Consider the following 23,039-nt stretch of genomic DNA (forward strand, 5'->3'; position numbering starts at 1 on the left):
TGTATGTTTTTGTTCGAAGGAGGGGAGGGTGGGGGGGGGGGGGGTGAACAACGTATGGGTAATGTTTTTGAGAGGAGGCCCCTTCATCCCATACTAATTTATTATTCAGTTCATGCGACACTTGTAAGCGTACATGAAGAAAAAACATTTAAGAAAATCTGAAATCACTCAAATAACCTACGACCCAGATTTCTTTTCTTTTCAAAAGCCCAGTGCTATTCATGATGAAATATTTAAAAAATACATTTTTGCCTTGAGACAAGGCCAAAGTTCCAAAGGCCACATTCTCGATCTTGGCCTCTAAAAGATGATTTAATGTTCCATGTTACGTTGATTTATGTTAACCGTTATTCGTAATCTCGGCATAAAAGGTGTGCCACTGTGTCTTCTTACTCTCCTCTGGTTGCACACATTTTCATTCCATTTATCAATAGAAGGAAGGAGCAGGTGAGATATAATCATCAGTAATGTTATCGTTATCTTCTTTATCATCAGCATAGTCATGTTTGTCATCATACGTCTTTTTCTATAATTATCGCTTTGTATAAAACCTATTGAATGTGGAGTTGGTAGATCAGAAAGGAGCCGGATTTCATCCAGAACATGATTTTTTCTTTTTCTTCTCTTTCTTCTTCTTCCTATTCATTTTTTTTCTTCCTCTTATTGTCAATATTACTATTATTATGAGTATTAGTACTTTTGATAGTACTACGACTACTAGTAGTAATAGCAGTAGTAGTAATATAACAGTATCAGCAGTAGTAGTATTAGTATCATCCTCCTCCCCCTCCTCCTTCTCCTCCTCCTCCTCATCCTCATTATCATTACTCATTATCATATTTTGAGCGCACATCACCGTGTACATGCATGAATCGGCTGAACGCGGTAATACGTATAGAGCAATGACGTTTAGTGTGGTACGGTATGTCACTGAAACAGCTCCCGTAGGATTTTTGTGCCAAAGTTGATTTTTTGTTGTTGCATTTTTGGATTCATTGGGGTCCAAGCTATCAGATATTGATGGGGTTCAAATTTTCCCGAAGACACCAAATTTCCCTATTGCGCGTTATATATGTCATTTTGGCGCCCAATATGGACCCCCAGGAAATGAAGGAAGGGTCTGAAAATTTGAACCCCATCATTTTGGGCCAATTGGGACCCTTTCGAAGCCAAAACATCAACAAAATCCTACGGGATTACATACCATACCGCACTAGTTAGGAACTTCAATTGCCCTATTAGAATATGCGCATCTTAGAATGGCATGTCGCATAATCTGTACATGATTTTTAAATGGAACGCAAAAGGATATTGAAATCCTTTTCAATTGATTTTTTACAAACTCTTGACGATTGTGTTTATGCGATTTATAAACCTAGACATTCTGTTAAATGTACATGTATTATGACATCACACTGATCGTTTTATCTGTATAAACCACACAAAAATGGCAGTGTGTGAGCGGATATGTGCATTTCAAACCATGCTTATGTGCCAGGTGACCACTGACTTAAAGGGATTGGGAAACTTTGTCTCGGATTCTGAAACAAAACCTGGATTTAGCTAATGCTGCAATGATAATTATAAACCTTTAGGTCAGTCAAGAACCCCATGAATTTGACAAGTCGGTCGCCTGTCCGATTATCAAGATAGCCCCATTTTTGATTGGAAATCGAAATCAAATTTTGCGTGTTCCTAACGGTTTTCACAACACTACAGTCTAATGGGGGAAAACGACTATGGTAAAACCGGTCACTCAAAGATTTTTACTTTTTTGTGGCACTTCTTGATTATTTTGGAGCGCAATTTTTGTTAACGGCTTCAATATTACACCCTCTCACAGACACTGATGACACGTAGGGCCGTGCATCTCAGATTTAACATTGTTAAACGATGCCTTTAAGAAATTAGTGACATTCTATTTTGCACGTATCAATTGTAGTCTTATACGGCTATAAAAAGCTTTTTAATTAAGAAATTAGTGACATTCTATTTTGCACGTATCAATTGTAGTCTTATACGGCTATAAAGCTTTTTATAGCCGCATCGTCAAAATCTACAGAATGTGATTTTGTCTTCTTCTTCTCTTTCTCCTTAGTCAAAATCTATAAAATGATTATTAGATATTATCACAAGCTAACTATAGTATTCATTTTGCCTGACGACACCAACAATAATATTTCGAAGAGAAATAGGCTAGGTAAGATAATTAAAGTTTTAAAATAAACACTGAACCTAATATATAGGTCAATAAGATAGAAAGGGCAAAGAAATGACTTGCAGATTACACGAGATGACTTGCATGATATGGTAATGCAAACATTGGTACATACATGGACTTTGCATTCGTTGTCTGGATATGTTAATCACTGTAAGATTGTTATATACAGACATACTGAATGATGGTAACAGAAATGGTCCTGGTAGAAAGGAGATAGGTGTGAACTTTCGACGTAAAAAATAGCGCATGACGTGAACTAAACCCCAGCCAGTTATCTGATAGGGTATTATTAGTTCGTGTTATTATTACCACCATATTCCCGGTGTTTGATTGATTTGATTGATTGATTGAAAGCTTTTGTTCATATTTCATGCAAAATATGCAACGTTTAATGCATTTTACAAAACATTATCATATCTTTAAGTGATATTGAAGTAAATAATTCTGAATAATAGTAATTAATGACAAGAAAGAATGTAAATCATTGAATCAGATGAAAAGTGAACCTAATTAAAAACTGGGCTTGTAGAGTGTAGGTTCACTGAATTAACTACTTATACTTAGAGGGGGTGTGTCCCTTTTGCAGGCTAAAAATATAAACGTGTGTGAATCCTATGGTGAACAAGAGATAATACCAATTATATACCTCACTAAAGAAATCCAGTCATCTGATTGGTCGAAATTGCAGTCATGGTTTTAGCCATTTCCGTAAATAAACGAAAAATACCACGCCCATGTAATAGTTCGAGGGTAAAATTCAAGTTACCGGGAATAGTTCAGTCTTGCTTAAAAACTGGTTTGAGCGATCGTGGATACCATACATTGTGGCCCGAATTTACAAAGGAGGTTTGTCGACAAACCGAGGTTTATGTGCGTCATATGACGCGTTTCGACGCGTTTTTACAAACCTTGGTTTGTGAAAAACAAAAGGAGGTTTGTCGAAACAAAAGGAGGTTTGTCGACAAACCTCCTTTGTGAATTCGGGCCTGTGTGTACAGTGCGAAGAATCGGTCGCTAGACAGCAAAAACACCAAAAGGGTAGGCCCTACGTTTTATTATTAGCCGGTATTGAAGGTATTGAAGATTGTATAATGCAAGTGTTTGAATTCATTTGGTGGATGAAAAGTTGAATTCTACGCCGTTTTATGCGTCATTGCAGCGCTGAATTTGGTGTGTTTGTCGCTAATTTCTGACAAATTTAGATAGCTTTCCTGATGGTATTTCATGCAAAATTTCTGTTATATTTCTGTTAAGCACTGATTCGTGTCCTTACCTTTGACTTGTTTCTTGTCTGTTATAGTCATTTAATAGGTGAATTACTTGAATTTTGAGCACATTTCAGTCACACAAAAAATCCAGCCCGTTCATAATCCCACACACGTATTTGTATATACCGTGTGCCCTTACACTGTCAGCTGTCTCGATAGCGTAAACAAACAAACTTGATTACCATGATTGGTAAGTCTCACATGTACTCTATGACCCTTTTCGGTATATAAAAGTATTAATGACTGCTTTAATTGTCGAAACATAGTTGTTTCTCAAAGCAGTCATTAATACTATACTATAAACTCCCCTAAAGGATTAGAACTGGTAACTGCCTTTATGTGGATTTATATCGACCGTTAGGAATTTTCGCAACGCGTATCGAAAATTATGCATAGAAAATAGCCTGATGTACCGTATAGTCGTACGTTTTGTGCTGCGCAAAGATTCAATCAGCTTAACTGTTTGTCACCTAGTTAAATATTGAAAAGTTCTATTCTAAGCGTTACGGAATGACATTTCTATAGAGTTCTCAATTTAAAAAAAGAAATATTACAGACATGATACAACCATTTTGAAAAAGTACCCTTTTTCTTGAAAATGGCCCAGAATAGACGTTTTTGAACCCCTTAATGCGGCACCGCGCGGACCGCGTCCAATCTAAAAAAGCACTCCTTTATATGCGTTTTCTTGATCACGCATACTTACAGTGTTTATATTTGACTGAGACCCCCGGGGCCTTGGACAAGACATATCTACATTTGCCACTCTCCATCCAGGTGTAAATAGGTTTATAAATGCTTGAGCGCACGCTATAACGGATGTAATGAAGTCGAAACCCCACGAGCATCACTGTTTGTTAGATAAGAAAGCCATGTAATTCATTTTCATGATTATGAATAACCTTGACTGGAAAAATCCAACACCCAGATGATTCGTTAGGTAATTTTGTTTATACACTTTCCCTTTCTCGATTCTTTATGTATTTATGCAGATACAGGCAGCAACATGAGTGCAGGTTTTTCATCAAAGGTTCCTGATTGCGTGGTCCATACATGCTACGAGTACGAAGGCGTCATTATGCCTCACTTCATGCCCTTGTCGGTGCTGAAGCGCGTCAGGAAATTCGAATGTCGACCCGATGACATGTTCATCGTGACGTATCCGAAGTCAGGTAGACATATATATTTCTTGTGATCCTAAGAATGGAAGATTTTTTTAAAAATAATTGATTATTATTTTGTCCAGAGGACATGCACAATTTAACAAGGTTATTGAAACTTGGTGTGCAAATATAAATCATTCACTCGGACAATCAGTAGAGGCCTAGCTCAAAAAATCACTGGCGGTCACAGAATACATTATAAGATGGATAGAAGAATCCCTGCAATCTGATTGGTCCATTACCGTGTAGTTATTTTTACTGGATGCACGCGATATCGGGAATTCATTTTTTTTTTGATAATTTTTTTTCTTCTTCTATAATTTTTTTTATTTATTTTTTATCATTATAATAATTTTTTTTGTTGTTGTTGATAATTCTTATAATTTTTGTAATTCATTTTTTTTTTTTTCTATAATTTTCCCCTTTTTTTCTTCTTTTTATTTTTGAGTATACAGTGCGACCCAGAAAAAACGAAACCGAGAATTATCGATGTTTTATCATAACTTAATCACAAATTATAATTAAAAGCAATTTGAAGGTAGGAAACCAAAAATCATTTGGCGGGCGGTATCTGAATTTCGAATAAAAATTCACATTTCTTGAAATTTCAGTTTCTGCCCTTTCATATGACACCTCAATCAGGAAAAATAAGCAAGGAATAACAAAGTTCTGTTTGTTTAAAGTGATGCTTGCATTTCGATAATTTGATTAAAAAAAAAAAAAAAAAAAAAAAAAAAAAAAAAAAAAAAAAAAAAAAAAAAATCGTTTTCACTGGCTGCCTGCCGTAGCAACAAGCAATCTTTCGTCTATGTCTGATCGTCAACGGAACGGAGTTAAGTCTTTTGTCAATTCCGTTTGTTGCTACGCCAGGCAGCCAATGAAAACGAATTCGTTTAATCAAATTATGGAAATGCAAGCATCACTTTAAACAAACAGAACTTTGTTATTCCTGCCTCATTTTTTCCTGACGGAGGTTTCATATGAAAGAGCAGAAACTGAACTTTTTAGAAATGTGAATTAATTTCATGTTTGGGTTTTATGGAAACGTTGGAGTTCAATTTAATTTAATTATTTTATATGCCAAATACTATATATTTTCCAACATATGCAAAAATAGCGTACTCTTACTAAATTCTTTTAAATGCATGTTAAGGTATTATCGTTCTCTTAAAGGTAAAGACCAGTATTGGAAACGCCCCAATTTCAAAAAATGAAATGGAAGCTCTCATTACCAATCATGTGAAAGAATATGTTTTGACTAATACATGATGATAACAAATTTGCCGGGAAACCGCCTACTAATTCATATATTTGGTAAATTTGTTTCTCTCATGGTCTGTGAGAGATATAGGGTAGTCCCATATACATCTTTCTGTGTATAGTGCTTGTAACTTTACGAAGAATGGGCCAAATTTCTTATCATTTTGATGATTCCAGAACCTTGCAGATGCTAGATGCTAGATGATCAACCTTTTCTGATCGATTCCACAACGTTTCTTTCACAATGCAATCTCATGACCATAACTGGTATTTACCTTTAAACAATACATTCATGTTAAAAATAACAAATTTGTATCATTTGATGATAGGTGGAAAAACATTGTGTTGCTTTAAGATAAAAAATTATCTTGTATAATCAGCTATATTCTTGTTGTTGATTCAATTGGTTATATTATGTATGTATATTTATATATGTTTTGTTATGTTTTGTAAAGCCGAAAGCAATATTGAATAAAGATGATTTTATTAAAGAAAAAAAAAGAGTATATTTGAGGGCCACAGAAGAGATAGATATTATATATTGAAAATATCCCATCTACTCTCCTAACGGGCAGCAGGGATTAGAGGATGAGGAAGAGGGAGAGGGAGAGGGAGTTGGACCAGGCTTCTTCCGTTATCCTCCTTTCCCCGTACCCCTTTTCTCTCTCTCTTTTCTTGCTTTTTCTTTTGTTTTTCTGTTCACCACTCGATTGAGGGCACATGCCCTCCGCCCGCTTGTGGCTACGCCGATAGGCGGGGTCGTTTCGGCCAACTGTATCTGCCGATTGATAAGACAATTTCTATTTTCATACACAAGGCACAACGTGGCTGGAGCAGCTGAGTCTGTTAATTAATCACGACGGTGATACCAGTAAATTGGACGGCACCCATATTATGACTGTAGTTCCATTCCTTGAGATCGTGGAAAACCCCCTAGACGCATCGGTAAGTACAATCAATTTAATGATACAGTCAAACCTGCTTTAGTGACCACCTGTCCACAAAGACCACCTGTCTACAAAGGCCACATTTGTTGTTTACCTTGAAAATGGTTTCTCATTGAATCATGTACTAAAGGAACCTGTCTACAAAGACCACCTGTCTACAAAGGCCACTTTTTGTGTTTCCCTTAGGCAGTCGCTATAGACAGGTTTGACTGTTTTAAATAATAATAACTGGGTATTATTTTAATACCCAGATAATTAGCCACATCAGTATCAATACTGCGGGTCCTGCAGTTAGTATTACCACAGCAATTGCCAGGTACCCATTGACGGAGAGTGGCAAATGTTGATAAATGTCTCGCCGCAGGACATTAGTGCCGGGCTTGGATTGAGAGTCAAGAGCATGAACCATTTTACCATCGCCTCGTCACACATTTTTTTTATTTATTAATTTATTTATTTCTAATCTTTTGACAGGGTAGCCTATTCACCAACAAGTAGTGGTCTTCCATGGGGCCCTGAATAAACATGAACATATTTACATCGTTTATAACGTTTATACAAAACAGTTAAAAAAAATAATACTCATTTGCAAAATAAACATATCATTAACCTAGTAAACAGTAATGTCAATAGGAAAATATTGATTAAGTCGCAATTATGTGAATAAGTCATGTTAATATTACAGAACATGCACGTAATTTAATTCAATGTTTCCGTTGTTGTTATAAAATAAGAGCATAAGAGCATAAGTTCCAGCATGTTAATTCACAATTGAAATGTGATTATTACTTGCTGTTTTTCTCATCGACTATTTCATATGGAAATATTTGATCATTTCCGTACTCACTGTTTTCATGTTGACTGTTATCATATTAATTGAATTGATAATGACTATTCTTATATTGTGACGTCATTTTAGTCACCGCCAGTAATCGACAGGGCTGAAAAGATGGCGTCACCAAGGATACTCAAGTCTCACTGCCACTCGCCTTTCCTACCCGAGGATATCAGCACCGATGATCCGAAAGCTAAGGTAAGTTTGTGGTTACACTTTTTGCCGAGGACCTGGCTATTTCGCTGATTCTCAATATACTTCGATGGGACGTGATTTCGTATGTCACAAACTATTTTACAGCTTCAACAAACAGAGATTTTTCTCCATTGCAACCGCCGCGTAAGTCACTTTAGAGATGTTCGTGAAGTAGGCAACTATACACAGGCGCGTACGCAGGATGGGGGGGGGGGGGTTTAACCCCCTTTTGGTATTTTTTATGAGTGTATTTTGGAGGACCCCCCCCCCTTAATAAAAGAAATAAAAAAATAAATAATAAAACAAAATTACCAAAGGGGGGGGGGGGGGGTTTCCTCCAAAATACACACCTAAAAAAGTTGACCTTACCCCTCCGCTCAGCGGCTGGCTGAGTCGTTGCGAAATTTTCGGCCCGATTTAAAAATGTTACCCCCCCCCCCCCCCCCCTTGAAAAAATCCTGCGCACGCGCCTGACTATACATAACACTTAGCCAACGGGTATTACGCAACCGTGCGTACCAGAGCCTTCTATACACATAGTTTAGCCAACTTGGTTTCACTGGGTCACAGCATGACGTATATTCTTTATTTTTGTGCTTGCCCAACAAAGCAGAAGTCGCTATATTGTGTCCAACTCAAACCCGGTTGGTCAAACTTTTAGATTTGTACGCCGACAGCTTTGACTGCAACGTGTGACGTAATTTTAAGACACTGCGCATGCGTTACGTCGTTTTAGTCGGCGATCGAGAATGCGTCAACCTTGATTTTCCTAAATCTAGTACGGTACTGCGGTACTAGTATATGCGGCGTGCGCATAAAATATACAGTTCCTCAGGTAGACAAAGGAACATCCCTTCCCTGCTATTATGTAAAAATGTGTTGAACAGGTGTCACATGCATATTCACCTGTTCTACACATTTTTACATAATAGCAGTGAAGGATGTTCTACCACAGCAATTGTTGAGGGTAGAATGAGGAACTGTTTATTTTGTCCTCTTTCTTTGTCCGTCATATTCATAGTGTTACTTCCTGCATTCATGTATATCGTCGAGTGCAATCTAAGAGATTTCTAATTGTAGTCAACATGGGAAGTTGAGTACGTTGACACGCATGATCAGTCGGCGTTCGTCGTGTTCTCGTTCGTCGTGTTCTCGTCCAAGAGTGGACGAGAACACGACGAACGCCGACTGATCATGCGTGTCAAAGTACTCAACTGCCCATGTTGACTACAATAATAAATCTTGGATTGCACCCGACGATAAACATGCAGAACATCCCTTCACTGCTATTATGTAAAAATGTGTAGAACAGGTGAATATGCATGTGACACCTGTTCTACACATTTGTACATAATAGCAGGGAAGGGATCGATGTTCCTTTGTCTACCTGAGGAACTGTATATATTATGCGCACGCGGCATAGTAGTACAGTACTAGATTTAGGAAAATCAAGGTTGACGCATTCTCGATCGCCGACTGAGACGACGTGACGCATGCGCAGTGCCTTAAAATGACGTCACACGTTGCAGTCAAAGCTGTCGACGTGCAAATCTAAAAGTCCCTATTGATGGCTCTGGTGCGTACGTCCCTGTGCTGCCCTCTATATATCCACGCTTGAGCAACTTTAATACCTTAGTGACATTAACGAGACCTAATTTGTCACAGGCCACCATCTCCGGACGTGTCAGATATAGAATAAAATCGGAGGCTGGAATATTAATAAGTAGAGGTGTATTCATTTTTTGAAAGGCTATACTAGTTGGGTTAGAGTGGCCCTTTAAACTCGCGCGTCGTCCAGGCTACTGGTTTAAAAAGACAGAGCATGCGCACGAGGTTCAGCACGAAATCATTCAAGCAACGGGCTGTAGCAGGCTGGGCAGGGAAAACTCAACATTTTGGGCTGGAATGATCCCCACTTCCTGGGTTCTTCACTAGATGATGATCTATAATGTATGTAATTCGCATTCTGACTACTTAGATAAAATTATTCGTAACAGGTGCATGTAATAATTTGCACCGAGTCACTTCACAATGACACATTATGGATAAAAATGTGGTTTTAATAAGAAAATGGCGATTGAATTGATCTGCAGGTGGTTTACGTAGCCCGGAACCCAAAGGATACGGCTGTTTCCTACTACCATTTCTGTGAATACGTTCCGACCCTGCCAACCTATGGTTCTTGGGATATGTTCTTTGAAGAGTTTCTAGCTAACAGGGGTAAGTCGTCATTTAGAATGTTATACTCAAGAAGGGATCATTTCTGGCAAATGGAAACTGAACGTGATCGCAGATACTTTCGAAAAATCAGCCGAAGACTATTTCAAAAGCTTTGTCAGTTACTTATTGAAATGTTTGATCGGACTAATGAGGTATTACGTAATCCGAACGTTGTTTCTATAGGATATTATTATTAAGAATTTAGCGTCACCTGTGCCTGGGACGTAAAAAAGCGATGCGAAAACCAACATCGCAGCTAGGGAAGCAGCAAGCTCCGGGACACGTCTTATTTTTTTCGTACCACGGCGAGCCCAGATTCCCGTATGAATTCATTTTCATACATAACAAGCTACGAAAGCTTGCAAAGAGGTCACAAACAATTCGACTTTGATTATTTATTGCTTGTCTCACTATTTATAAATGCAAACAAACTAAATAAACTGAGATTCGAACCCTCACGGCAACTCCAAAGTTCTATTAGTAACACGCTGTCCTTACCGATTGAGCTGACGATGGGTTGATGACGTATTGATTTGTATAATTACCATCACCCTATTAACCACCCTATCGGATTCCACGTGCGCATGCGCTGGTTTCCTTTGCGAGTGCGCATGCGCAGGTTTACCTCGCGAGCTCAATCTGGACTCGCCGTGGTACGAAAAAATAAGACGCCTCCGCGAAGAAGTTTGTATATCCATCGCGAACTATGTGTTTAGATAACATTCCTCTTCGTTTAAATTAGTTAAGTTTTATTGACTAATTATTGTGATGTTTTCCTTGTTGACGTGCTGCCTCCTCTTCAGATTTCCAATTTGATTTTAATTGTTGATGTAATGATTTTCCATGCGGTAGTGGATTAAATGTAACACTATTAAAAATAGACCTCTACTACTTATACTGTCTAGTACGCGCACGACCAGTATTAGTCTGTAAATCAAGACCCCTTTTAAAAAAAAGCCCCAATCTGTGCCGCATAAAAAAATAACGCCTCCGGGACCTTACTGTTACAGTTGACTTGAGATGGCGCTATTTAGAGGGGATTTTGCGTTAATGCTGTTAGTACAGTATGGCATTAAAATACGGGTACACTGAAAATACATGCTTCAAACAGAATTATGATGGCACTAATTATTGAAATTGCTCTCGAGAGGATTTCTTGAAAGTCATTGTGATCGCATTCTTTTTTACCTCAGCTCTTCAAGGATCTTGGTTTGAAAACGTGTTGCCATGGTGGAAGAGAAGAAATCATCCAAACGTTCTCTTTCTCAAGTACGAAGATATGAAGAAGGTGAGTTGTATCTGTCATCAACCGAAATGATGTAATTTAGAGGAATTCATGTTTTTATACCTGTTATCCTTTTCTGAAACATCTTGTCTTTCAGTTCTCGCCTAAGACGGGAGTATCGGTTTAAATTGGCAGTTCGTTTTACTTCCAAAACTTTATAAACGCCAATTTAGATAACATCACCTGAAATATGATATTTTCATTTGACTTTCAATTTACTTAAAAAAATATGAGAAAATTGTCGAACATTTTCAAGCAAAACCAAAATAGAGGGACAGGAGTACATACATAGATTTCAACCTTGTACCATAAATGGGTCCTGACAATTAAAAACTGGACTCTCTTTCAAGGACATCTAACTACAAAAAACAATATCTTCTATGATAAAAACTAATGATCATAATAAACCGTTCTTCTATAGCGCATTATGATATAACGTCCGGTTCCAAACAAGTTTGGATATTACGACCCTTCCTTTAGCTCTGGCAGCCGTAATCAGCAAGGAGTGCATTTCAAGGAATAAATCCCATCATGAAACCATTTAACACCTGGGTTGAGAGTGGCAAATGTGCATTAGTTGTATCCCCGGACCAGTAGCTCCTTCATCGATAAGCCCCCTTAGAATATTATCCCCAAAAGATGGTAGATATCTTCGGGTAGACGTACTAGATTATATTCTTCGTTGAATCATTTCTTTTAGATATTTACAAAAAAAAAGAACAAGTAAAACAATAACAACAATAATACTCATACTAATCATGATAATACTTATACTTATAATGATGATGATGGTGATAATAATAATTACTTTTTATCACTACTACTATTACTACTACTACTACTACTACTACTACAACTACTACTACTGGTACTACTACTACTACTACTACTTCTACTACTACTTCTACTTCTCCTACAAGTACCAATGATTGTAATGACACTGAAAATTATAATGATAATATTGATAATAATATTGCTGCTAATGATAATAACAAAATTACCAGACAACAATGTACTTATTTTTATTTCGCCTTTTCTGATAGATACAAAGCGCTTTCTATAATAGAAACAACAACAATGTCTGTAACTTGATAAAATATTAACACAAATATATCATAAATAACGTAATGTAATGATAAGAGTCACGTCGAAAAAAGGAATTTCAATGGTGAATTTGTTTTGATAAATACAATTAAATAAAATAATTCTCAATTCTTCATTCGACTTTTAGGACCTACAAGGAGCTGTACGACAGATTGCTGAATTCATGGGAAAGTCCCTTTCAGATGACGTCATCGAGAAAATCGCGAAAGCTTCGACGTTTAAGGCAATGAAGAAGAACCCTTCATCGAATCCCGACACTCTGCTGAAGAAGGGCAAACAGGAGTCCGGACTCGAACAATCTAGTAAACCCTCATTCATGAGAAAAGGTACTAGATAATAACATAATTGATACTGTATTGGCAAAAGACACAACGAATCGACAATGACCCCTTCCCCTTCCGCTGGAATAAATGAGAGTGGATCCTTTTAGAGGAAAGGTATATTAAGAAGATCACACAAATAATGTAAGAAAATGCATTGGCAAAAGGAAAAACAAAATGATCCTCCCCATCCTACTGGAGTAAATGAGAGTGGACTCTCTTTCAAAATAGCAACAAAACAAAAAACAAAAAACAAAAAAAATCGCCTCGCCGCTTTGCGGCTCGTGGGCGATGCTCTGCATCGCCATTGGGTTAACCCCCCCCCCTTAGCAAAAAAGCTAGATTCACCCCTGGACTTTGATATTAATACAAAATATATTCTTAAATTGATTGTCTGTATTCCCTCTTTCCAATTTCAGCTAGCATTATTCAACTCTCTTACCCATTCTCTCTGTATTCCTTTCATTTTCCTTCTCTCTCTCTCTCTAAATACATCTTCCCCCTTCTTCCCACTTTATATTATATTCCCACAATATATTTTTAAATATTTTCTGTTGAATTGTTGTATCTATTTTATATAATATTTGTGTGTCATATTCATACCTATTTGGCATTATTTATTCATTCATTTCTTTCTATTTTTTTTATTTTCATCGAATGTAAGCGCTCTGGGCCTTATGGGAAAAGCGCGGTATAAGTAATAGTAATAATAATAATAATAATAATAATAATAATAATAATAATCTTTCTTTCTTTCTATTTTCTTTTTATCATCCTACATTCATTTCCTCACAAGGTGTTGTTGGAGACTGGAAGAATTATTTCACTGACGAACAGAACAAGCGATTTGACGAGGTGTACGATAAGGAAATGGCTGGCTCTGGACTTGTATTCGAGTTTTAGGAGTTGCTTATAGGCCGTCTTTGACCGTTGCCATCGTTAACCGGAGTCAATATTGATTTGATTCCAAATGACATTAAAATTGTGATACACATTTGATTTGATTTGATTTGATTTATAGGTTTCTGCATCTTTTTTTTTTTTTTTTTATCATACATTTTCATGAACATAATATGGTTTGATACAATATATAATTTTATACAGATAATAAACGAAATTAAACAAATATATTGAATGCGTAATTAACATACATCAGATGCACCTACAACTCTAAAAAAAAGAGGGCAGTAGACAGTGTAAATGTTCTTATTAACAGGAACTAATCTCTAGTTTCTATGATTCTTTATATTTCTAACTATTTGCCAAAGATTTATGCTGCATCGTCATTTGATAATTTATAGGAACATGATAGTTTTTTGTTGTTGTTGTTGTGTGTGTGTGCATCCATTTTTGCTGTAAAATGGTTGTTACTTGCTGTTTCCCATGGTGGTGATTTAAAAAAGGATGAAGTTGAGGGCAGAATTTAATCATGGACCTACTACGTAGTAGGTCCATGATTCAATGCTTGCAACCCATTGTAATAATACCAAGTGCTGTGAGTTTTCTTGTATAAAAACTTGTTTATACTTCATTGGCTTGATTACACATGCTATCGTTTCATCATTATCGTGCACAACATTTAAACTACGTGGAATGTCAAGTTTTATATCGATTGTTTCTTTTCTTCATTTGTTTTACCTAGTGCGTGTATAAATATCTTTAAGAACAAATTGTGCATTTAGAGTTACATACTCATTATAATGTTAATCACTGCCAAAATGTGTGATTTGTACAATCATTGCAATAAATCAAGTCGCAGAAATAATTTATGTGATTGTGATTTTGGAATGACTGATACTTAGCAGTATGCTGTAAATTGATTAGTTTTTGGTTGTTAATTTTAAAAGAAAAGGATAGAATTTTATTTAATTCTTGTAAAAGTTGTTTAAAGTGTCAAGTCAGATTGTTAGTGTATTAAATTAGTCGTTAAAAACAAATGCTAAATAATGACAAACTATTGATAAACAGTAGGGCCTATAATATTTACGCTTTCTTTTTAGAAATGGAATTCTACTCAACAGATCAGTTATGTGCAAAATGGCAATTCATAATGGAACAACCTGCCCGATGAAACTAGTGGCCCGTGACCCCTGTACTCAACACTGTTGGCGAGTTAGTTTATGGTCAACTTCTTTTATGAGAAAAACCCGAGCAAACCTTTCCATATGAAAATCTTTTCGGGGGTATCCGAGATCAAACAATAATGGCGATTGTAAATCCTGTATAATGTGCTGGGTGTTTGCATTAAGTTTGACTCAAACTAGTTCAATTTAAAGGTAATTATAACTACGGAAGCAGCGAGATTCGGGACCATACTGCTACAGCCGACCTGAGATGGCGCTTAAAAGATTAAGCGTGTCTATGTTTGTATGTCTTTTTATCATTGCGCAGTGAAAGAAAATTGAAATAGTTAAATGAAATAAACTCCTAAACATCACATTAAATTGTTAATGTGTTTCTTGTTAAAGTGGCTCATGAGGTGCGATGCGTGATAGCGGTGTGATATTGGTTTGATGATGCTACTGAAATATTAAAGGAGGGGCATGGAATATCCAGAGAATGGAAGAGAACAATATGAACACAAACAAAGAGAGAGAGAGAGAGAGAGAGAGAGAGAGAGATAGAGAGTTAGATTATTTGTGTATGTGTGTGTTTGTATGTATGCGTGTGTGTGGGCGCGGGGGTCTGTGTTTGTGTGTGAGAGAGATTGGGAAGTAGGGCTATCTATACGGAAAGAAGAAAAAGAAAGCGAAATGAAGATAAGAACAAAAAAGAGAGAGGGAGATTGTGAGAGAGAGAGAGAGAGACATAGAAATGGTGGATTAGGGCGACGGATAGGAAAATGAGAACAAAAAAGCGAAATAAAGACAAATAAGGGAATGTATACACGAAAAGCGAGAGAGAAAGAGAGAACGACCACAATGAAGGTAAAAATAGAAAAGAAAAAAGAGTAACAATGACAAAAAATAAGTACAAGCAAAACTAGACGAACAAACAAACAAACAAACAAAAAACAGGTCAAACTATCTTGTCGATCTGATCAGGTACACGATTCTAAGAAAGAATGGTAGTATCCTGATAACATACAAAAAAATATGACCAAAAATACGCAATTGGGCAGTTATGGGTGGGTCATCGTTGACTCCAAGGAGGATGGGATTTGTGGTGACATCGGCCACAAGATGAGGAGAACCTAATTGTTTACTCATTATCATGATCCTATCTGTTTGGATTAAAATAAATAAAGTTTAAATTTGAATTTGAATTTGAGTTTGAATTTGAATTTGAATTTGTTCAGCATTTAAAGTACAGGTAATGTCAAGTTTTATAACGAGTATTTTTCACCTTCATTTGCTCTAATTAGTGCATTGATGAATATCGTAAAGTGACTTAGTAACATTGATGAAGGTTGAATATTTTTTTTGTAAATTTGTTATCAAATGTTACTTATTATCTTCCTTTTAATGTACTAACCCTCTAACATGCAAAAAATCCTGAAAAAATTCTCAAACCACAAAGATATTAATGGTTTCCCAAGAAGGCGACACTGGTCAACACCCTCTAACAGTGATCAACAGTAAATTTTCCCAACCATTTTTGAATTTTCCCAACCGTTTTTCAATGAGAAAAAGACATGAAACAGGCAATAAAAAAAAATCTGGAATAGTATGTAGAGCCAATTTTTTGCTTTGTGGCAATTTACATTCACCTAAAATGTAATTCAATTGTAATAATATGGTTGGGAGAATAAAGGAATCGATCAGATCAGTTTTTCCCAATTTGTATCATTAATAATCGTCCGTTTTCACTCAAATTTTCCGATTATCTTTAATTGTACATCGAGTATTGAAGTCACTACCTTAGCACCTCTTAACAATGTGACAAAGTCTCTTTAATGGAAAATGTTGTGCATTTGAAGTTACATTAACATTATAATGTTTATCACTGTCGTAGACAGGTTCGTACACCTGGGGGGATGACTGGGCTGCCAACGCTAGTGAGGGAGCGAAGCGACCGAGCGGGGGGAGGGTGTGGGAGGGGGGTGTCCCCCCTCCCACGGTAGGGAGCTTTTGCAATTTTGAACTTGAAATCGTGCAATCTGATGCATACTTAATGAGGTAAAATAACACACACAAGCGTGCACGCACACACACACATACTCACACAAACACAAACACACACACACCCCATACTCACACACACACACACACACACACACACACACACACACACACACATAATACGCCTTGAATGGACAGACGTACATCGACAAGATCTACACACCGTGGCATACGAATACAGAATGGACTGACACATAGTATTGCATATTGAACCACACTACGTATTTATTTATCTTTGTGAATTTTGCTGTTACACCTCTTCAGAAAAAAAAAACCAATGTCAACTGTGTACACGCAGGTACAGTCTTTGTTGTCTTGATAGGGGTATGTGGTTATGAATGAAAACAGCCTCTGTGGCCATTTGTGAATAGAACACATAAACAACAAACAAATAACGATTAAACTTTGAACAACATGTCTGTTCATTATAAAGCATAATGAATACGTACAAACTATGCTTTTTTTTACCTCAAAGAAACAGGCATAGTATCCATAGATGGATATTGGCTGGCGGCTCATTAACATACAGATACAAAAAACATAAACAGTATCACTATGATCCATGGAGTAACAATACTGCTTTGTAAGTTTGTGAAGAATTTGGAACCATAACGGCACTGCATCGTTTCAAATTAGGGCATTATTTACTTCTATTTGATCTCAGTCTTATAATAGTAATAATAATAATAATAATAATAATAATAATAATAATAATAATAATAATAATGATAATAATAATAATAATAATAATAATAATAATAATACAAATAAAAAAATAATAATAATTCAAATAATAATGCTAATACTAATAGGTTCCTTTTATCTCGCATTTCAAGACAGGGTAAATTCACACTGCGCTTTACATGAAACAAACTTCTTTAAACATTTCAAACTTATGTCTTCATGCATCAATCAACATACTTTAAATGAATACAAAACAAAGTGCATCTTAAATAAAACAAAAATAAATAAATAGTTAACAATACAGAAACGATGTAGCTGCTGCAAGCTTAACAACAAACTAATGTATACCAGTCAGTCCTGATATCAGTATTAGTGTAACAATAGTCATATAGTGGGAGCATGAAGTTGAACAATTCATGATTATACATAATTATATATGTTTATTTGAATAATACTTGTTATAAAGATAGTAGTATGGTACTCTCTGTCACGAATTACTATGTATACTGTTGTATCACATTCATTTTCTATTCTGTTTTAGAATTGGCTTTCACCGTGTGAATGCGGCTAACAATAAACACAATTACAATAATGATGAGGATTATTATTATCATCATCATAATTATTATTATTATTAATATTATAATTGTTATCATTATTATTATTACTATTATTATCATCATTATGACTTATTAAGTAAGCAAATATCATTCCCCAAAACCTGGGGGGGGGGGGATGATTGTACATGCATCCCCCTCATCCCCCCCGTTGTCTACGCCCCTGGTCGAAGTGCGTGATTTGTACATATCAAGCTCTATCAGACATTGTTTGCTGAACGTCCTGCCACAAAGGTTGTTGACAAAATTTTAGAAACGGCCTTTGATCTTATCTCCTAAAATGTCTCTTTATGTGTAAGTTGTGTGTACCATTGTAAACGGTTTGGTTGATTCGTACTCTAATGACGGAGGCACTCCATTATTACCAAGGTTTTAAAAACATATATAAGAAGGCGGCCGAGAAAGGGTAAGTTTTTCTACACTGTAGATAAGTGGGGTCAAAATGTACCCAATATGAGCTACAAAGGGGACATATTATGTTTGTTGGGTAAAACATTGCCCTATATGGGGTAAATGTACCAAAAAAGCCAGTGCACGGTTGCAGTCTTAGCATGAGCAGATAAAGGCCATTGCAGACCAAATTGTGAAATACACGGAGACAAAATACTGGATGAGTGCTCATGAAAGTTATTTAATAATTATTCATTTATGCACGATCAGTGCTCTCCATTATAAACTGGTGGAAGTGTTCTTTGAAAAGGGGAAACAAAGGTTATTTATGTAGCAACCCTTCGCTGTAGGAGTGATTATTTCAAAATGTCCAAAGTGGGATCTCTTCATGTTTTGAAGATCTGTGGATACTCGGGGTCATTGCAGTAATATGCTAACCGTGAACTGGTCTATTATCTAGATAATTTACTTACGTAGGTGAAAGACAGGCTACGAATTATCGGGATAACTATTATCTATATAATTGAAAGGCCAGTGCGCATGCCGGGTGCGCATGTACCGTACAGGTAGATAAGCATTATGACATCACACGCTCAATCAAAAGTAATGCGCAATGACAATGACAATTTATTCTCATGTCACCCACATTGGGGTGTTGGAGAAGTTTACAATCAGTGTGAATTTGTCAATTTAACACTGTGAAATATACAATACAAATCGAATTAATGTTAATCAATACAAAATAACACTATCGCGTGAAAAATACTTAAAAGTTCATAAAATATTTTGTGAAATGTCATGCACGCATTATGACAAGTTTTGGGGGATAAAAAGGGAAATTAATGGGATAGAAATATATAAAGCAGTTACAAAAATAGTGAGGCAATGACGACACAAACGGATAACCAAATTGGCAATTTGTGTGGTGATTAGCTTAAAGTTCCATAGTTTTTCATATATTTTTTTTTTATAACTTGCTTATTAATTATTTGATTTCACTCAAACTTGTTTTGATTGGTTTGTCTGATTTGTCCGCATCTATTTAAAGCAAATTATTGTTGGAGTGGACAAAGACCCCGTTTACAGTGAGAAAAGGGCCCCGTAATTTTGTGCGTTTACCTAGGCCTGGCCTAGCACTGTAAACGCACAAAATTCCGGGGTAACAGTTGGCCCCGCAATTGGCCGCGCATTTGGTGCGTTTACAGTGAGAAATAGCCGGGCCAGGCCGCGGCCTGGCCCTGCGTGCGTTTAAAGTGAGAAATTACGGGGCCGCGGCCGAGACTACCTCCAGAGCAGGGCCAAATGCGCGTTTACAGTGCTAGGCCAGGCCCGGCCCGGCCTTTTGCTCACTGTAATTCTCCATCCAGGTGTAAATAGGTTCCTAATATGCTTGACCGCACGGTATAACCGGTGTTATGATGTTGAAACACTATGCGCATCATACTGTGCTCGATAGGAAAGACATATATAATTCATTTTCATGATTACAAATATCCATTACTGGAAAAACCATCCACCCACTTCATTCGATAGGTAATTTTAGTAATGGTTTTCCTTCTTCTCGATTCTTTATGTATTTATACAGATACAGGCAGCAACATGAGTTCAGGTTTTTCATCAAAGGTCCCCGATTGCGTGGTCCATACATGCTACGAGTACGAAGGCGTCATTATGCCTGTCTTCATGCCCTTGTCGGTGCTGAACCGCGTCAGGAAATTCGAATGTCGACCCGATGACCTGTTTATTGTGACCTTTCCGAAGTCAGGTAGATATACAGATTTATTGCGATCCTAAGAATTGAAGATTTTAAAGGTAAAGACCAGTATTGGAAACGTCTGTTGAGGTCTTAAAGTGTAACATGGTCTTAAAGTGTAACACGACTCCCTAGCTCCTGAAAAAACAGTCGCTGAGTGCGCGCGGCGCGTACGCACAGCTGTAGCTAGCTAGCTGTACATGATTGTATGTGTATTATGCTCGCTCTCGCTTATGCTACGGTCACAAATGGTTCGTACGAACGATAATTTCGTACGAATCTCCCTGTTTTTCCATTGTCTTCTCGAATTTCCATTGTCTGAAATCGTTCGTACGGCGTTCGTAGCAGTTCGTAATGGCATTTGTGACCGAGGCTTAAATTGGGCTAACTAGCTAGTTGGCAGCAATAATTCAACATCTTAAAAAAGAGGGGAATAAAGACCGATCAGAGCACATAGTTCCATGAGTAGGTATTTTTTGTTTATCCCATACACAAAACGTTGCCAATATAGGAGGGAAAATGAGATAGAAAAGAAAAGGAAGAATAGAAAGAAAGTAAAAAGAATTAAATAAAAACGAAGACACATAATTATAAAAAAAAAAAAATTAATGGAAGAAATAAAGAATATGGGAAAAACGAACTACGAAAAAAAAGAAACATGAAATGTTTTATTAAAGAAAAAATGAATTGAAAGGAAAAGAAATAATATGAATGAAAGGAAGACGACAGAAGAAGGGAAACGAGGAAGAGTTACATTAATACCATGTCTTCAATTCTTTTTATTTTATTTATTTTATTCATTTTCAGTTCTGAATACAAAAAAACATCAGTATACATTAAAACATACATAAAGAAATATGAATATATTTTAAACAGAACTGGCCAGTGCTCCAAGATAAACAAATGTTAATGCCTTGTGAGCGCTGACAATTAAGTAGATTTTCAAGCAAAATGCATACATTTGGGAGTACCTGATAATACAAACGTACAGCAAACAGATTAAGAGAAGAATATTAGGGAGAAAGAATGAAACAAAATGCAAATGACAAAGGACGGTGTTTCAAGTGCTGTGCAGAGCAGTGATATAACGAAATCTTTGCTATATAAGGTATCAAATTGATAAGAAGACGAAGGGGATGGAAGAGAATTGGTTTGCGTCAAAAAAAATTATAGATAAAAGTAGGAATAATAAGCAGGGCCCAGGGAATGACTTTAGTAAGGATGCGAGGTGCTGACAAGCAAGGAAAAAGTAGGAAAAACACAGATCCTAAGAACATAGGTCCTGTAAATTTGCCTGAGTGTGAAAAACGAAAACAAGTCATTATAAAAAAAAGGAAATATATAGAAAGAGAAAAGGGTCCTCGTCTCTTGACAAACGTAGGCCTAAAAAGAGTTTCTAATACACTGGCCAGGATAGTAATGTTTGATGTGCTAGCTAGCTAGGTTTCAAAGTACAAAGTGCGTCTGCGAGCTCCACGTACGCATGTTCAACGCAGGGACTATTTTTTCAGGAGCTAGGGAGTCGTGTTACACTTTAAGACCATGTTACACTTTAAGACCTCAACAAACGTCCCAATTTCAAAAAATGAAATGGAAGCTCTTATTACCAATCATGTGAAAGAATATGTTTTGACTAATACATGATTATAAAAAAATTGCCGGGAAACCGCCTACTAATTGATATGTTTGGTAAATTAGTTTATCTATTGGTAAGTGAGAGATAAACGCACGTGTCACGCACGTGTGCGTAGTCCCATACAGGTGCGTACGCAGGATTTTTTCAGGGGGGGGGGGGTTTAACATTTATAAATCGGGCCGAAAATTTCGCAACGACTCAGCCAGCCGCTGAATAAGCGGGGGGGGGGGGGGGTCAGATTTTTTAGGTCAGCCATGGGAATATTTTTTTTAATTTAAAAAAATTAAAAAAAAAAAAAAAAAAAAAAACAACAAAGGGGGGGGTTTAGGGGGGTTGGGGGGGGGGGGGGGGGGGGGGGGGGGGGGGGGTTACACACAGAAAAATACCAAAGGGGGAGTTTAACCCCCAACCCCCCCCCCCCCCCCTGTGTACGCGCCTGGTCCCATATACATCTTTCTGTGTACAGTGCTTGTAACTTTACGAAGACTGGACCAAATTTATTATCATTTTGAGGATTCCAAAACCTTGCAGTACACACAAAAACTTGTATGCTAGATGATCAACCTTTTCTGGTCGATTCCACAACGTTTCTTTCACAATGCAATCGCATGACCATAACTGGTCTTTATCTTTAATGTGAATATCATTTTGTCTAGAAATCGTGCAAAAATGTAACTAGGTTATTGAAACTTGGTGTGTAAATATGAATCATTTAATCGGACAATTAGTAGAGGCCCATTAAAACAACACAGGCAGTCACAGACTTAATTGTGCATGTTTTTTTTTACAGTGCAAGTAAAATACAGTAATACAAACAGTAATATAACACATAAAGTCTCTCAAATTTTCAAAGGTTTTTAAAATTAGTTACATTAATAAATTAAATGAAGCATAATCAAAGGCTGATGTAACCAGTATTATTACTGCATAAGCACTCCCATCAATTAAAAATAATGCATGATACTTATAATGAATAAGTGGAAGGTCAAACAACAAAAAAGAAGTGTGTTTTTGGAAAAA

The 23,039-nt window shown here is 36.7% G+C and overlaps 2 protein-coding genes across 2 annotated transcripts in view; both read left to right on the plus strand.

Moving 5' to 3' along the window:
• The first annotated feature begins 287 nt into the window (after nt 1-287).
• On the plus strand, nt 288-13,859 carry LOC105441355 (sulfotransferase 1C2). The gene is made up of 8 exons (XM_030990158.1): nt 288-447; nt 4,482-4,661; nt 6,730-6,857; nt 7,779-7,892; nt 9,983-10,109; nt 11,303-11,397; nt 12,626-12,824; nt 13,615-13,859. Exons 2-8 carry the CDS (start codon nt 4,496-4,498, stop codon nt 13,719-13,721), a joined length of 936 nt encoding a protein of 311 aa, XP_030846018.1. The 5' UTR covers nt 288-447; nt 4,482-4,495; the 3' UTR covers nt 13,722-13,859.
• LOC115925993 (sulfotransferase 1C2-like) overlaps nt 3,167-23,039 on the plus strand; it is a 28,228-nt gene continuing 8,355 nt past the window's right edge. The window contains exons 1-2 of the mRNA XM_030990159.1: nt 3,167-3,259; nt 20,216-20,395. Coding sequence (XP_030846019.1) covers nt 20,230-20,395 — 166 coding nt within the window. The 5' untranslated portion in view covers nt 3,167-3,259; nt 20,216-20,229. The remainder of the gene's footprint in view (nt 3,260-20,215; nt 20,396-23,039) is intronic.

The sequence above is a fragment of the Strongylocentrotus purpuratus genome, unplaced genomic scaffold, assembly GCF_000002235.5.
Source record: "Strongylocentrotus purpuratus isolate Spur 01 unplaced genomic scaffold, Spur_5.0 spur5_scaffold_19, whole genome shotgun sequence".
In the NCBI taxonomy this organism is placed as follows: domain Eukaryota; kingdom Metazoa; phylum Echinodermata; class Echinoidea; order Camarodonta; family Strongylocentrotidae; genus Strongylocentrotus; species Strongylocentrotus purpuratus.

Coding starts and splice junctions, on each gene's coding strand:
- LOC105441355 (XM_030990158.1), top strand. CDS start 4,496: ATGAGTGCAGGTTTTTCATCAAAGGTTCCTGATTGCGTGGTCCATACA. Junction 6,858..7,778: donor AAAACCCCCTAGACGCATCG/GTAAGTACAATC, acceptor ACGTCATTTTAG/TCACCGCCAGTAATCGACAG. Junction 12,825..13,614: donor ACCCTCATTCATGAGAAAAG/GTACTAGATAAT, acceptor TTTCCTCACAAG/GTGTTGTTGGAGACTGGAAG.